This window comes from Periophthalmus magnuspinnatus, chromosome 20 (genome assembly GCF_009829125.3).
Source record: "Periophthalmus magnuspinnatus isolate fPerMag1 chromosome 20, fPerMag1.2.pri, whole genome shotgun sequence".
Taxonomy (NCBI): domain Eukaryota; kingdom Metazoa; phylum Chordata; class Actinopteri; order Gobiiformes; family Gobiidae; genus Periophthalmus; species Periophthalmus magnuspinnatus.
The window spans coordinates 16,780,308-16,796,888 of NC_047145.1; the positions used below are offsets into that span (position 1 = coordinate 16,780,308).

The window sequence follows — 16,581 nt, forward strand, 5'->3', positions numbered from 1 at the left end:
AAAGCATTATGGAAATTCACTGTCATTAAAATGCTTACAGTGGAGTTTTGCATTGCAGATTCCTTTATTGATGCAATAAAGGCTGATTGATGTTTAGTGGTTGTGATGTGTGGAAGTAGGCTAAAGAGCTCCCTGTTAGCGATAATGAAAGCTCTGATACCGCTGGCTAGAGGCCGGGATGTAGTTTATTTTTCTTCTTTCCCGACTCAAAGTCCATCTCTGATCCAGCGATTGTTATTCTCGCTCACTCTCTCTGATAGATTGTGCCCTAAAGGCCCCAAACTGTGTTCACTCTTTATTAAAGCAGCAGCCAATCAGAGAGCGCGGATTTCTTCTCCATGGCGATGGAATGCCACTCTGTTTTGGAGGGGACATTGTGGCGACCCGAGGAGTGGACCATAATGAGGGCATCGCTTTGGGCTCATCAGAATGTGAATGAGTGGAAAGTGGGGGTCAGGGGCGAGAAGAGGAGGGGGAGATAAGTTGGACATAAATTAAATGTTGTAAACATGTTGGATGTAAAACATGTTGAGGGGTTTTACATTTTGAAGTTATTTTGATGAAATTTACAGTGGAATAGTTTTATCCTCATCTTCAGGATTTTTAGGCTCAAGTACCACCTCCAGAAAGTGTATTGTAAAAACAGAACAAATGCATGCTGGCTTGATCTAATTATAAAATATTTTACATTTAGCAAGCTTGTTAGAAAGAGCCATGTTAGTCACTATATGACGCTTTGGGATAATAGCTGATTGCCTGAGCAAGGGTGGTTCACTCTGCTTCACTTTCTGTCTAAAAACCTGTTGTAACATTGTGCTATTGGTCAAAAATGCATGCGTGGATATGAATGTTAGTGATGTGCCAAAGGGTTTGTGAGAGCTAGAAACAGCTTTAATGCCATGGGCTGTGTGTGACTGCATACAACTCCACATCTATGATAAGAAAGATTCACATGACTTTTACTAAGAGACAGGAGATCTAATCGTTCCTTCTGTGCTTCCCATGGTGCACGATGATAAAACAGCTTACAGCTAATAATGTGGAGTAGAGCAGTGCCCTTATATCTGTAGACTGTAGATGTATCTCCGTGTAAAAGGATACAGACAGCCCCTATTTAAAGCTGAGCTCCATGTGTTGACACAGCTGCACTCTGCCACATGTTTGAACATATTAATATAATGCAAATCTCTGAAGCTGACCGGCGGAAGTCAAACACAAATAACCCGGGTTATGTTTGGCAAACTCACTTCTGCTGATGTCCAAACAGTCAGGATACAGCACATGATACAGCCCCGTGTTTGTGTTAAGATAAGATGAACATTTGCATTCTGCTTTTACCTCTTTTCTTTACAGTCTATTATCATCCATCACAAACCCTGCAGCCTCAGAAAACCGCACACAAGAGAGCTACATCTCAGCAGAGAGTGAGAGCGAGAAGAGCGAACGCAACGGGAAAAAGGTCTGCTTCAATGTGGCGGGTGATGAACAGGAGGACTCTGGTCATGATACTATCAGCAACAGAGACTCTTATAGGTAGAACTATTCAAGCAAACACAAATAATATTGTATGAGAGATTGTATTCTTCAAAAACACTGGTTTCATCTAAATCCTGACTTATTTCTCCACAGTGACTGTAATAGCAACAGAAACTCCATAGCTTCCTTTACGAGCATCTGCAGCAGTCACTGTAGCTCCTATGTCCACAGTGATGAATTGGACTCAGGTATGCAGTTCCTCATGTACGCTATGCTAAACATCATCTTCAGTTACCATTTGTCATTTTAAACATTTGCTAAAGCTGTTCTCAAGTCTGTATTGTGCCCCTCAGCAGCTATGTAGAAGTAATGATGTTTATGATTTCACTGTCTATGAGACGGGCTCCTATAAATTAAATATTTTGGCCTCATGTCTCCTCATGTCTCCTCTGCATTTATCATTAATGTCTCACATTGTTATATCTGCGGCCAGATGTTTCTCTCTGTAAAAGTATGTTTCATACACTTACAATACAATTTCACAGCTTTGCCAAAGCTGCTCATGTATCCATATCAAAATGTGAATATTATGGGTCATATCATGGTTTTAGTAGGTAAGTGCCATCCATCCAATAACTAATGTTGTGCCTCAATTGACACTCCTCAGGGGATGAGATGCCATCCAGTGTGTGGTTGACCCATGATAAACAAAAGAAGTTGCACAGTTTCCTGGAGCACCTTTTCAGTCAGGTATGTTTGATGGATGATTTTTGTTTTTCCTGTTACCTGTTTGTTTTTCCTGTTTTCCTGTTAAAGCCACATTGTCAGCTAAAGAATTTAAAAAATGTAGTGCTAAATTCTGACGAGTGCCCCAGCGTTTCACTGGAAAAGCATCTTAAGATTTTGAGCCGGCACCACACGGGCACTGGTAGAAGAATAGGTCCACAAAAGGACACACTGTGACAATGGACTAAGCCAAGAGCGTCCATGTTGTGCAGCCACAACACTAACCACTGGGCTTCAGAAAGTCAGAATAGTGTTTGATTTCAAACCCAAGCCATAAAACTATGTCACTGTAAGTCATCAATCAAAAGCTTTTTAATGCTCAGTATATTGACAAAGTTATTAAAGAACACATATTGTGCTTGAAACTGCTGTAATTTGCATATTTTAAATCGTAATATTAATCTAAAACAACTTAATAGAAACGAGTCTGCTGATTTCTGCTGTGAAGTTGTAGGCTAGCTGCCCTAGCAGGCTGCAGATTTTTTGCATTCGTATCAAAATGACTACAAAATGCTGCCAAATTCTACATGTAACACTGATTAAGAAAATAAAATTGGACAACGAAGTACAGAACAGTGGGTGTATGCCGGTGGTGGTGAGAATGGGGTTTGAATGGCAAAATGTTGTCTTGAAAATAAACAACTGAAGATTGCTCCAACATGCACAAATCACTCCAAATACAACTTTGAGATGGTAAATGAGAAGGGTAAAAGAGAAATATCTGAAAAGTTGATTTTGCATAATAGGTCTGCTTTAATATTTGTGCAATAAGTGATGATTAAAAGTATATCTGGGCTTTTAATAAGATTCGAACTGCGATAGTGATTGCGAACAATTAGTATTCTAATAAAAAATGGTATAATGGGTAAAGCCAACAACAATTATTAAATTATTTTCTAAATGATGGAAGCTTGTTACACACACACACACACACCCCCCCCCCCACACACACACACACACACACACACACAGGACCTAGAGAATAATGATAATGAACCTATTTTATATATCCATACAGAAAGCTATATTTATCTGTAAATATTTGGTTCAAATGGTCAAGCAGCTCTAATACAAAGAATAATATAAATCTTACAAAGTAGTACTAGCCTTTTTAGATGAGGCATTACATTGGATTTTCATACAGTATGAAAGTTTACCCTGCGAGTAAGAAAAGGGCCTGCTTTGCACTTTCTTGCTGCATCCTGCCATTTTTTAATAGTAGAACGGTTTCCGTGGCTTTGTTGACACTGCACTGTGTGCTGTGTTCACTGTGGCTCTGTAGGACGTGCTTCAGGGAGAGCACAAGAAGCAGGTGTTAATTTTGTTGGGCCAGCATTTTTTGTTTCCACATATTTGGGAATGAGACCGTAAACAACATGCTCGCATTGTTTTGACCCTTGTCCTTTGCTCAGGTGGATTCCATCACCAGCCTGCTGAGAGGAGCTGTGGTGGCCCGTGCATTTGAGCAGACCAAGTGCTTCACACCAGGAAGAGGGCTGCAGGGTAAAAATATATAGAGTCATGACTTCAGTGGCCCTACAAATCACTGTCATTTAATGTGCGAACAGACAACAAATATTATTGTTTATTGTAGTTGACCTTTACCTCAATCTGTCCACAGTAAATGCCTCCTGTGCACTGATTTGCATATCGGGACGATTTTCAGACAGAACTAGATGTTTTTATGCCTCCTGTTGTATTATGTATAGTTTTACCACAAACCTTTGCAATGTTTGACATTGTGCATACACAGGAGTGACCATTTTTATATCTGAATGTTATTTGATAATTCATCCACCATATCCAAATCAGTGTACAGCACAAATAGAAATTTGCCATGAAGGGCATTTGTCATAAACCTTTTGCAACATCAGTATGCTAATCGTTGCATGCTTGGAAACACACAGATGTCTGCTGACCCCATAAGGAAATACTGCTGAATAGAAAACATCTTTACTATTTGTTCATTGCTAATGTTTTTTTTTTTTTTTTTGAACACACAGAACCATGTCTGTTATTAAGTGTATAGTACAAAAAAGATCGTGACCGGGTATTTTATGATAAGATAATGAACACAAATAATGTATTTTTTTTTTGTGGACTGAGACTTGAAATGATGCTACAGTCTGAACTCATCATGTGAAGGTCAAAGACATGTTTGCCTTTTCACTGTAAGTGAAGTCTATAAACATTCCAAATGATGTGGCACACAAAGCTCCATAGAGCACTCAGTATTTGAAAATGGGTTTGGTTCAATGTGTGTTGTGTGTCTGAATGCCCCAGAGGCAAGTGTGGAGGCCTTGATCAGAGCTGCTCCATCTCCTCTAATGTGTGTGAATGATAACAGCAAATAGGATTATCTAACAAGTGAAGCATTCCTGCATCTGGCCTATGTATGTGTGCGTGTGCGTGTCTTCTGAGACTCTGTCAAACCCCCTCCAAGCCTCTGTTTTCCTGCCACCCCTCTATCACATCTTCAAAGTAGACTTTCTTCTTCCTCTTGTCACAGTTTGAGAGGGGAAATATGCCACATCATTTATAACAAAGAAAGAGTATTTTTGATCAAAGTTGGGAGATTTTAAGTCATAAAAATTAAAATTAAGTGCAGTCGTGTACGTCAATCATTGCTCTATGAAGAAAAAACCTATTAGACAACATGTCAAGTGTGAAATTCTGTGAAAATCTGTCCCACAAGTTTGCAGAAGCTGACGTCTTGAAATGACTTATAAATTTAACACGTTTGGTACATTGTATTGTTGTAACCTTTAGGAAATTTGATCTAATCTCATTTCTTACACTTATTGCATTGAATAGAGTGGAAAAATGTGAAGCAAATGACAAATGATGAAATGGAACCTATGTTATTTCACAAGCCTATTTTTCATCTACAGAATCTATAACTCTGGGCTCTGACTTGTTTGTCGATGTCAGATTTCTTGCAGGAGTTGGACCCAAAGGTGAACTGCTCTAAAAAGCTGCGTCTTCATGTGAAACAGGACCCGTGGAACCTCCCCAGCAGTGTCCAGGCGCTCACTCAAACCATCGCCAAGTCCACAGAAGGTCAGTGTGCAGGGCTTTAGCATCAAACACACAGAATACTGCATATATACATACTGCACTCTGCCCTGTGGCTGGTTTGCACATATACATATACAGTGGAGGTCAGTGCATTATTTATCAGGAATACTTGAGGAGGGGGATTCAGCTGGTCAAATCTCCAGTGTACCTTTTGATATTTATTAAAGGGAGTAATAACCTCTGTTTGCAGTGTACTTACTGTGGATATTAATATAGTACCAAAATACTGTTTAGTTTCAGTTTAGTCACAGTACTAGATATCTATCTGAAACTGTATCACAATAATTCCAATGTTATTCATCCAAATGTGGAAACTAAAACATGAATTCATTTTAGCTTCTAAGATAAATATATGCAAATTTGTTTCGCACAAAATTGCTAAAATTAATGTAATCAAATAGATATACTCAAGCACTTTTGGATGTGTGCACAAAGCTCTTGAAGAATTATCAATGAGAAAAGTGAGCTTTCTGACACAACCATAGTGAATGTTGAAATGATGTTTCATGATTCTGCAGTGTGGCCCACATACATGGATTTTCAGTAAGACATAACTACATCTTAATAATAAAGTAAGAAAAAGACTTAATGTGAATGAATGTCTTAGTAACTACTTAATTAAGGGGTTAGTTGTTAATGAATGAATGAATTAATTAATTAATTAAGTAGTTACTAAGCCTGGATCTATACTACTTATACTTACTACTACTTAATATTTGTTCATTATCAAGCTTATGCTTTATTAAGACTTGTTAATCTGTAGTTATTGTAAAGTTTTAGCAGATTTTCTAATCCAGGAATCATACCCTGCTCGCTGTGGCTCTGATATGACTATAAACAAATTCAGATTTGTGTCGCCATCTTTGCCTGTGGTGGTTTTTCACATGTGAGAAGATAAGCGGCTGTGGAGCGGGAAATGAAGCTCAAAGTTACACTGCAGGATTCTGTTTATGGATCATTTTTATAGTAGGCCATGGCATTAAAGAGGGAAGAGGAGTTGATTTAATGTAAGTTTCTCATTCAACGGTTTTATGTGCTTTCAGAGGTGAAGACACGACTGCTCTTAGTCCTACTGCAGTACACAGGTCAGTGTATCTTCATAAAGTAGTATTCATGTACATATTTTATGTACTGCATTGAATTTATAGCATTGCCTGGCGTTTTGGTTTTATCTTTTAATTAAATGTCATCCATATCAGCGGTTGCCACCTTTTTCCTTTTTTGAAAGCCAACACATTATTATATATTGTTATATATGGCATAGTCTAATCTACAGGTGTGCAATTAATCACATTTCTAAAAGCATGTGGTTTGAGTTCACACTTTGAAAGAAGAAATTTGACTATTTTTTGTGTAAAATGTTAATGGCAATCTGTAATATTTATGTTCAGGAAATAAATATGGTATGTTTTTTTTGCCATATCACCCAGCACTGACTAATCTTCTTGTAAAAAGTAAAAATCTAACTGAACTTTCAATGGCTAAAATAAAATATGTTTTTATTTAGCCCTGCATACACCAAACCGTTAAAAAACTCCCCAAATCCTTATGAGTTTGACATTGACTTTCTACGTAATTATTTTTAGTTTAAACATTTAAACCCCAGTCCTTAATAATAGAAAGTTAATGTTTTTTCTTGATGAATTTTTCATTTCTGAGGAGTTCATGCACAAATTTTAACTCACCGCAGTGCTTTTATAAAAGCTTCTGTCTTTGGAAATTATGGCAGCCAATTATTTTCCACCCGGACACACCTGTCACTTGCCTTCATTTTTTTTCACTCATGACATTTAATCTTGGGCGGGTTAAAAACAGCCTCTTTGAGTCACCTTGTGGAAAGTTTTCAAACTGCGGTCCGACCTGGAAAGTGTGTTTAATTACCATAACAAGCTCCTGCCACTTACTGCTGTCACACTCCTCTGTTAACCTCTCACCGGAACACTTACACCACCCCTTTTAATCTGGGCGTACCATAATATGTACTGCTTTCATCTTTCCCTCTCCACTTTTCTCACTTCCCATTTGACCTTTGCCTTAAGCTTTTACCCTGGCCCCAATACAGTTTCTCTTCCCCCCTCACAGACTCAGAGATCCAGCTGCGGAGGGACATGGTCTTCTGCCAGTCTTTAGTTGGTGCAGTGTGTGCTTTTTCCGAGCATCTACTAACTGTCCTCAAACAGGTACATTTAACAGTCCTGTTTAGATTTAACTAACACATTTTTGTTAACTAATCAACGTGGATTATATTGCAGTTCCACAGTTCAGGAAGAGACTCAGAGGCAGATGGTTTGGACCCCCAGGACCTGCAGGAGGCCCAGGAAACCAGCCGTCGGTGGTTAGAACAAATATCTAGTACTGGTCTGCTGTTACACTTCCAGTCACTGCTCTCTCCAAATCTGGTAAGAACCATGTGAGCAAACTTCAGCAATTTTATTAGGGCACTTCATGAGTTGCTTTGTTTCCCCTGTTTATTGTTAATGGGAGTAAAAACAAAGTTTACCACAAGAGAAATATTGGGTGATGCAGCTTGGAAACATGGCTTTAGAGTCATAGAGTCAGTTATATCTTTCAAACAATTGTTGTGTATACTGTGATGATATTTAATCTTTAGGCTCAAACTTGTACCTATAAATTTAAGAACATGTGATTAGCCTTCAACTTCATGATTTATCAGGAAGTCTTATATGATACTACTATGATACCTAAATTCACTCCAACTGCATCTTTAGATGGGGTGGGTTACGTCATGTTCACTGAATTCATCCATTTCTCCTCAAGATAAGCAGCGTATGCTTGTTTCTCCCTGTGTCCCCTCTTCCTTTCAAGTGTCCCTGTGGAACTAAAGAGGGTTTTAGCTCCTGCAGGTGACTCTAGACTAATCGCAGCATGCCTGTTTTTAGGCCACCACATAAAAGGCTGAGCAGGACGAGCTGGAGATTCAGTGGATTTATGTGCTGTATCATAGATAGTCTATGGTCTGTATACTGAATGTGTTTACGTTACAGAAGTGGGCATACGGGACCATCCCAAATGTGTTGTTGAATGGGAGCTAATCCTCTTCCATTGCTGCTCTGTTTGTTCCAGTGTGTGATGGAGCAGTGCAGACTCAGAGGCACTGTCCCAAAGATATAATTCTACAAAGCACACTTTGTGTGGCCTTTACAATCCTGTTAACAAGCAATTTTACCACTACTTACAACCCCTAAAAGCAGTTTTGTAATAATATTGATTGGTATGTCTATTTGTGCAGACGGATGAGCAGGCCATGCTGGAGGACACTCAGGTGGCCCTCATTGACCTGGAAAAAGTAACATTCTATTTCCAGCAATTTGAAGGAGAGCCTCTGGTAGCAAGTAAGTGCTGATGTACAATCTATCAGAATGCGAAATAAGAGAAATATAATTCCATCAAACATTTCTTTCTTCTTTATCTTTTCCTTTTGCCTGCAGACATGCCCATTTCGTACCAGGTGGAAGGCACTCGACAGGCCTTAAGGGTGTGCTTCTACTTGGAGAGCTTTTACTTTTCTCAGCTGCCTCCAAGGCTTAAAAATGGTGGTGCAATTAAAATATACCCGGCCCTGTTCACACAAGGTAAAAGAAAAAGTTTCATAAAAACTACATTTATATCCAAGAAAGCTCTGCAGATTTACATCTCTCTGGGATGCTTTTTAGCACTGGAGAGCATGGAAGGATACTACTACCGTGACAATGTGTCAGTGGAGGAATACCAGGCTCAAATCAATGCTGTCTCTCTGGAGAAGGTCAAACAGTACTACAAGAGATTGAGGTATGTATGCTTCACAACTGCACTATTAGCACTTGATGTGTGGTTTGGCATTTCCTGTATGTTGTCAGTCAAATGTGGCTGTACTCCACGGGGCCTCGAGGTGATTGGCTGAGAGTGGCTCAGCAGGAGAGCCTTTTTGATTGGTTGGGAATACACGCAGCGGGACAGGAGTGATTGGATGAGTGTCCCAGGATGTCACCGCTGCTGATGTAGTGCTTTTGTGCAGACACTGTACTCAGTTACCTTGCTCCCTGTTGCTTCGCCACACTCACAAGCCACGTTCTGATTGGTCCATGTTGGTTATTTAATGAGGTGGAAACAAATACGAGGAAATAGACACTTCTGGGAGCGAGAAACTAAAGTGTAGTGTTTTTAATTTAATCTCCTGTAGAAGCGCCAGTGCATTAAGTGTATATCAATAACAACAGTCTGAGATTAGATGCCTGCTTGAGTGAGTGGCTTTGAATCTGTCAGATGAATTATGCGGTGATACTGCCGGAGATGTTTGTAATTAAAAATCAGCTTTAGCAGAATGTCGGACACTGTAGCACAGACTGGTTGATGATTTATGCAGACATTAAGTTGCTCGGTTACCATGCATCAAATCCCTCTTTTTGGCTTGTAAAATGTCAACATTTTTACAACACAGATTGATCACGTCTTGGTTAATAGAAAATATCATTTGCACTCAGCTTGAAGCCTGGCCGGTGTTTATTTGCTAACAAAATACCAACACATTACTAAACATCTGCTGTTTATTGGGGGGGTAATAAAGCAGACAGCCCACAGAAAATCAGTTGTTATTTAAGTACAATTTCGATGGCTCTATCATGTGTCACCTCAATCTCTTCTCGGCAACAAAACATTTGTTTATCTAAACTGCTTTCCACCCCGAGTTTTTTAAATTTGCTCCTTGTTTCTCTCGTGAAATACATTCCCGCTCTCCATTTCATTGTCCCAAAGCCAGAGCCCAATTGTGCAGGTCATTTGTTCTCATTTATTGGATTTGTCCTTTGTGAAACATAGTTATTTTGAACTTGTCCTTCTGACAATAGAGCATTTTGTGTGTTTAGTTTCCACTCTCCATTCTAATAGTTTGATGATTGGTAGCTTTAATTTGGACACCGCGATGGAGTGAAATGAAACGTCTAGATGTATCAGAATAATTGACGTGAAGATTTTCTCTGGTTGTGAATGTTGTAGTGTATGAAGTCCTTTGTAGACCGATCGATGTGTTACTCACGTGTGCGTCACATTTGGGCTCCCTGACACCTATGGAAATGCAGTGTAATTGAATTGACAGCAGAGGCTGGAGCAGTAACACAGAGCAGATGTGTGCTGACAGGCGAGCAGGCGAGTTGGGCTGATAAAGGGGGAGGTACAAGGGGTCTGGGTAGAATGAGCAGGCAATGGGCTTCTAACACAGGAGGAGGAGAGCCAGAGACAAGCCTAATCAAATTTTGTACGTGCATCTGGGGAGTGCTTTGCCTGATGTTGTGTTAGTTGCGTTGGTTAATATGAGCAAAATTAATAATTTATATCGTGCTTTTAGTTAGGCCTGTCTCGATAATTATAATATCGACTTATCATTCAATGTAGGAAAGCTGGAGAAATATATTTTGGGGCTCAAAATTTATTGTGTGTACAATTTGGAGCATTTTTGTTGTAATACCATAAGATTTGAGCTGTAGAGGGTTAAGAAAAGTAACTTCTCTGGCTAATTATTTGTTCATTCTGTTGTATATTTGTTGCAGCTCAGGCTTTTAAATGAGACTGTATATTTAAAAATGGTTTATTCATTATTTTTATTGTGTCAGAGACATAAAGTAGTTTCAACATTATCATTTATCATATTATTTTTTGTAGTGATATATATGATGCTGCAAAATGTGTTATTATGGCAGGCTTACTGGTAGTTTTAATCCTGCCAGTCACTGCTCTTACATTCACACACATACATTCATACACTAATGTACACATAACAATGGGCATGATTTTATGTTTGATAAAAACTGAACATAGAAGAACTAATTATAAATTATAAGTTTAAAGATAAGACAATGCTAGACAGATGAGGTCACCAGACTGATTAAAATATAACCAGTATAGAGTGTGTAAAAAGGAAAACTCCATGCCTCAACAAATAGGACTTAAGACAGTGCTTAGTTCAGAATATCAATCTATATTCTCATTTTAGTGTAAAATTTGCAAGATTGTGCAATATGAAACTTTTAAGATGAAGGGTCCACCACCTGCTCGTCTCCATTAAAATTATCTTTCATTCATTTATTCCATTAAAGGTGTTTTTATTTATCATAAATCATTGAAAAATGTACATTTAAACAGTATTTTTCTGCTGTGGGTAGGCTGTGAGGTCACTCCTTCTTTCCCCTCTGCAGTGCTTCGACCTCAGGCACATTGTTATCCTTGGACAACAGCCATGGAGGTGCTGGGTAAAAAAAAAAACAAAAAAAAACTCTGAGGGCTAAGGGCCGAGGCTGACCACACATAATATTTTTTACAGCATAGAGATATTATAAATGCTTAGATACCAGGATCCTCTGAAGAGCAGAATTTTAACCAGTAATCTCTATACATACAGGCATATAAGGCATTTCAAAACATTTCAAAAGCTTCTTACTTTAATTTTTATTGAGGACACAAAAAGAGGCTTAGAATCCATCAACAACAGAGGGTATGTTAAAACCAATAAATAAACAAATTAAACCATATTCAATAATAATAACCAAAGGGGGATTTGTATTGGATTACATGGAATACTAGGAAAGTCACAGGTGTAGTACTTAACAAGGTACCTTTGATAATATGAGTTCTGTATTGACAAAGTCACAGTTTGGTCTATTGATCCAAAAACAACTGCACCAACTACACAGCGCAAGACAGAAGATGTGAGCAGCAAGTGATGTGTGCACTAGAACAGTTAATGGTCCTATTGCAGTTGGTCCATTAACATTGGCCCATTATTATGCTATATTCTGATCTATGTTATAATGTTGTTTCCTAATCGAAGACGTACCCTGATTTGTGTTTTGTTTCATTCACACATTTTTTACAGACAAACCTTGCATAGTTCTCTTCAAACAGAATTTTGAGCTTTGGAGATGTAGACTAATAATTAAGGATTATTCAAAAATGTGTGAATGAAACAAAATGCAAGTTCAGGTATGTTTTTGATGAGGTAACGTTCTAACATGGCTAAAAGCTTACAAGAGACCATTTTGAATAATAACCTTTACACTCAAATCTTTGATACTGTCAGTCTGAAGAGCAGGAGCTTTTATGCCTGAACCACTGGTGCAAGAGAGAAGGCATTTATTCATTGTTACTGTCTTGGCACTGTGTGTGTGTGTGGGGTGTGTGTGTGTGTGTGTGTGTGGGGGTGTGTGTGTGTGTGGGGGGGGGGGGGTGTGTAGGGGTGTGTGTGTGTGTGTGGGCCAGCATGGTAGACACTGTCCCTTACATTGTTGACATTCTTGTTCTTACCATTGCTGGTATGTTTTTCTTTTTGTTGTACTCTAAAAATGCTTAATGGTTACTTATAGTAACACTGCGCACCTAATTTATTGTTAGTGACCTTTTGATGAAGTTACTGCCATGAATATAAGGAATTTATATATATTTTTGTTCAACTGAAAAGGAAGCTTAAACAAAGCATTAATTTGTTCTTATGGAAGACAGAGGTGGGATTTAATTAGTTTTCTTCTCACCACTCTTTTTTGAGCTTAATTAAGGAAAAATATGTGATATATGCATGTGCACTTTAAGTCTGTTCATTAATCTGCTCTAAATAAATAAATACATAAAATAAATAAGTGAAAAATAAAATGACAAGTGGATGTGAAGGTTCTCTTTGTCAGTTATTGGTCTGTTTTGGAGACTGGCTCTTGTGAGTTGAGACAGCTGTTGTTTTGCTCTTGTTTTGGCGTGGGTTATGGCCTACAGTAGTCCTTGTGTTCAGAAAATAAACAACCAGAAGAAGAACACTACAGTATATCCCCCAAAAATCTTTAGGTCTACAGTGTTGTCACTATTTAGCTTCTTTGGACACTCTCTTTTTGTTATAATTTTTAGATTTTCAAACTTGGATACATGATAACCTGCCCATAAGGATCAGTGTTGTCTTGTAAACTGTGTTGTGTGTAAGTGTTGTATGTAAGCCTTATATTCCTTTACACTTTTGTCCATACAGTTTTTGGAGTTATGATGAAACTTGCACTGTGTTAGTGCTGTGGAGTCCCGGTTCAGCGGAGCAGCACAGGAGCCCGTTCTGGTCCAGCGGCTGCGCTCTGAACCTGGTTTATGAAGCACAGCTCGCCTTAGCCCTGCTACCACCACTGCTATATATCATTCCCTTTTGATACTTAACAGTGGCAGCTCTGGGCGATAATGTGAAAAATGACAAGTCAGCATCAAACAAATCACCTCCAAAAAGTTGGCAGCTCTGCATATGCAAAAGTCTGTTGTGAAATATTTGATCATTTTCTGTTCTTTCTCTCTCTCTCTATATATATATATATATATAAAATGATACTTAAGATGACCTCCTCTTCGTTGACATGATGATCTCATTAACACAAAGACACCATTCTATTTTGAAACAGCAGGTGTCACTTTCCTACTTAATAATAAGGACATTGCTGGTGACCGTCAAATTCCCCTTAAAGGTCCTCTATTACACAAAATGGATTCTGAAGTCATGTTGTAATGCTGTTACCTCATCAAAAACATATCTGGAGTTGTGTTTTGTTTCATTCACACATGTTTGAGTAACCCCTTATTATTAGTTTGTCTATATCTCCAAAGCTTTAAATGTTCTGTTCCACCTTGTGATGTCATGAAGTGGTAGTTTTCAAGTTAACAGCTACATTTTACCTTTAGTCCAGTAGAGATGGGCAATTCCAGAGCTTAAAACATCCAAATTATTCTGGTGAAGGTGTATAAAAACACAGTGGAGCACTTCCTGTATTACCATATGACATCAAGGGGGGACAGAGTGTTTTCTGTTTGAGAGAAGAACTCAGTCTAAATATGCAGGGTTTGTGTGTTAATGAAACAAAACACAACTGCAGGTATGTTTGTGATGAGTAAACAACATTATAACATACATTAATATACATACTGCCTGAACAAAAAAAGTCGTCACCTGGACTAACTAAGCAAATAGGTACGAGCCTCCTATTGGATAATTATAACATGGGCGATTATCTTTCAGCTGGCAACAAGTTATTTAACCCCAACTGGTGCAAGGGGTTGCTTCTCATTTCTCAAACAACCATGTTGAAAGACACGTCCTGTGGTCGTGGAAAAGATGTTAGTCTGTTTGAGAAGGGTGAAATCATTGGCATCAAGCAGAGAAAACATCTAAGGAGATTGCAGAAATGACTCAAATTGGGTTAAGAACTGTCGAACACAGTATTAAAAACTGGAAGGATAGTGGGAACCCATTGTCTTCGAGGAAAAAATCCTGAATGATCATGATCGACGATCACTTAAACATTTGGTGAAATCAGATCGAAGAAAAACAACAGTAGAACTCAGGGCTATGTTTAATAGTGAACATAAGAGCATTTCCACATGCACAATGCAAAGGGAACTCGAGGGATTGGGACTGAACAGCTGTGTAGCCTTAAGAAAACCACTGAGCTCAGTGAGCCTGGAACTGGAAAACCATCATCAATGCAAGATCTTGGTGAAAAATTAATGTAACACTGGATGGAAATAAATCTTGTGACATTGCAGAAGCTTATCGAAACAATGCCACAGCGGATGCATGTCTTAGTCAAAGCTAAAGGCGGTCCAACAAAATATTAGAGTGTGTGACCTTTTTAGTCCTCTGTAGAGATTTTAAATGGCTTTTCATATGAGGTATTTTCAATTTAAAGTGAAAATCTTTAAATAAACTAATTGTGACTATTGTGAATCAATAACATTGTTTTTTTTCATAATGGAATTGATGCTTGTCCATATATTCACACTATTTGTCTATTAACCTCTTGCAAGTGTAGCCCCATCTTTACCTGGCCATAGCTCTCACTCACTGGAAGCCTTTATTAGCCCTGAGGCCATTGATCCTGGACCACAAGGGCTTATGGAGGATTTCATACCAGTGAGTGTCATTCATTACTTGGAGTGACAAGGTCAAACTTGTAGCGTGTCATAAATCCCACTCTTGAACCTTGCGATTGATCGGAGGAAATCCACGGATATAGTTCCAGACTTTGCCAGGCTTTTCGATTTGTTTGTAGTAACACAGGTTTGTTTGTGCATTCCTATTTTTCTCCTTTGAAAACAATGACCCCATGATCTGTCCTGATGCTGCAGCTGACTGCTAATGTCATCAAGAGGACCGGTACAAAAGAGAATTGTCATGCTGAAAATACAACTAGTCCAACACAGACGGTTTATCTCTGGCCCGCAGCCAAATCCTCCATTAAGGCTTCAACATTTTGTATGCCTGTGGTTAGCCCTTGCAGACAGATACACATACTACTCCTAAAGGTAAGATTGCTTTGTTAAGGCCAGATTTCTATCCCCTTTGAACTAAGAGAAGACGTTGTTATTTTCTGTAGTGTAAGATAATAACGTGCCTGTGGTGAGACTGTGGGGGCTCTGGCCATTAAAAAGAGGCAGCTGGAGTTGAGGTTGTAGGAGACCAAAGGGGCTAAACTTGAGAGCCACTGCAGATGGAGAGGAGGTAATAGACACTAGTCTTACAAATGTGTGTGTTGTCAGCCCCACACTAGTCTGTCTGTACAGTCTGTGTGGCCCTATATATTTTTCACCCAAAGAGTTCATAGCAACCTTCCAAGACTTAGAAACCTTAGAAAGTTATATTTCATAAGCTTTTTATACACTATTGATGGTTTTTTTTTATTTTTATATTTTATCATAATTACAACAAAACGCAATAGGACCTACAGTACCATGTGTATTAATTGGACCACAGAGGAAAAGGTTAATTCTCTGGAGGGACAGTCGGTTGAAGTTTAAAGACAGGGTTAGGATTATAGTTATAGTTTGGTTACATTTAGGAAGAGGTTTAAGTGAATGTCCGTCCCTTCTCACTCAACTATTTAGCACTAACTGCACTCCATTCACATAACCACATAATCTCCACTGTTCTCTAAATGGATTCTCAACCATGTAAACGTTACCAAATCTTGGCACATATTTTTATTTCCTGTTTCTAATTATAAAGTCTATTTGATCTACACACTATTATTTGCTACTGCTGTGCCCACACACTTACATATACATGATTGAGAGATAGTCTTTGTTAGGAAGCTTTGAGTATCACTCATACTTAAGCCTGTCAACGATCGAATGGGTCATGGTTTGCTAATGTGTGCTCTTCCCGCAAAAGCCTAACTATGTCTCATCTTCCTTATTTTACTAGCTTTGTTATCACTACAACAACTTGAACTAGGAAAG

The 16,581-nt window shown here is 38.6% G+C and overlaps 1 protein-coding gene across 2 annotated transcripts in view; it reads left to right on the forward strand.

Annotated features, from left to right (window-relative positions):
* Nucleotides 1–16,581, forward strand: part of prex2 (phosphatidylinositol-3,4,5-trisphosphate-dependent Rac exchange factor 2) — a 71,756-nt gene that overhangs the window by 46,651 nt on the left and 8,524 nt on the right. For both annotated transcript variants that reach the window (XM_055230052.1, XM_033986156.2), the window contains 11 exons: nt 1,354–1,533; nt 1,630–1,724; nt 2,144–2,226; nt 3,675–3,765; nt 5,194–5,322; nt 6,384–6,425; nt 7,423–7,520; nt 7,593–7,739; nt 8,591–8,693; nt 8,790–8,933; nt 9,015–9,129. In XM_055230052.1, the coding sequence (XP_055086027.1) occupies nt 1,354–1,533; nt 1,630–1,724; nt 2,144–2,226; nt 3,675–3,765; nt 5,194–5,322; nt 6,384–6,425; nt 7,423–7,520; nt 7,593–7,739; nt 8,591–8,693; nt 8,790–8,933; nt 9,015–9,129 (1,227 nt within the window). The remainder of the gene's footprint in view (nt 1–1,353; nt 1,534–1,629; nt 1,725–2,143; nt 2,227–3,674; nt 3,766–5,193; nt 5,323–6,383; nt 6,426–7,422; nt 7,521–7,592; nt 7,740–8,590; nt 8,694–8,789; nt 8,934–9,014; nt 9,130–16,581) is intronic.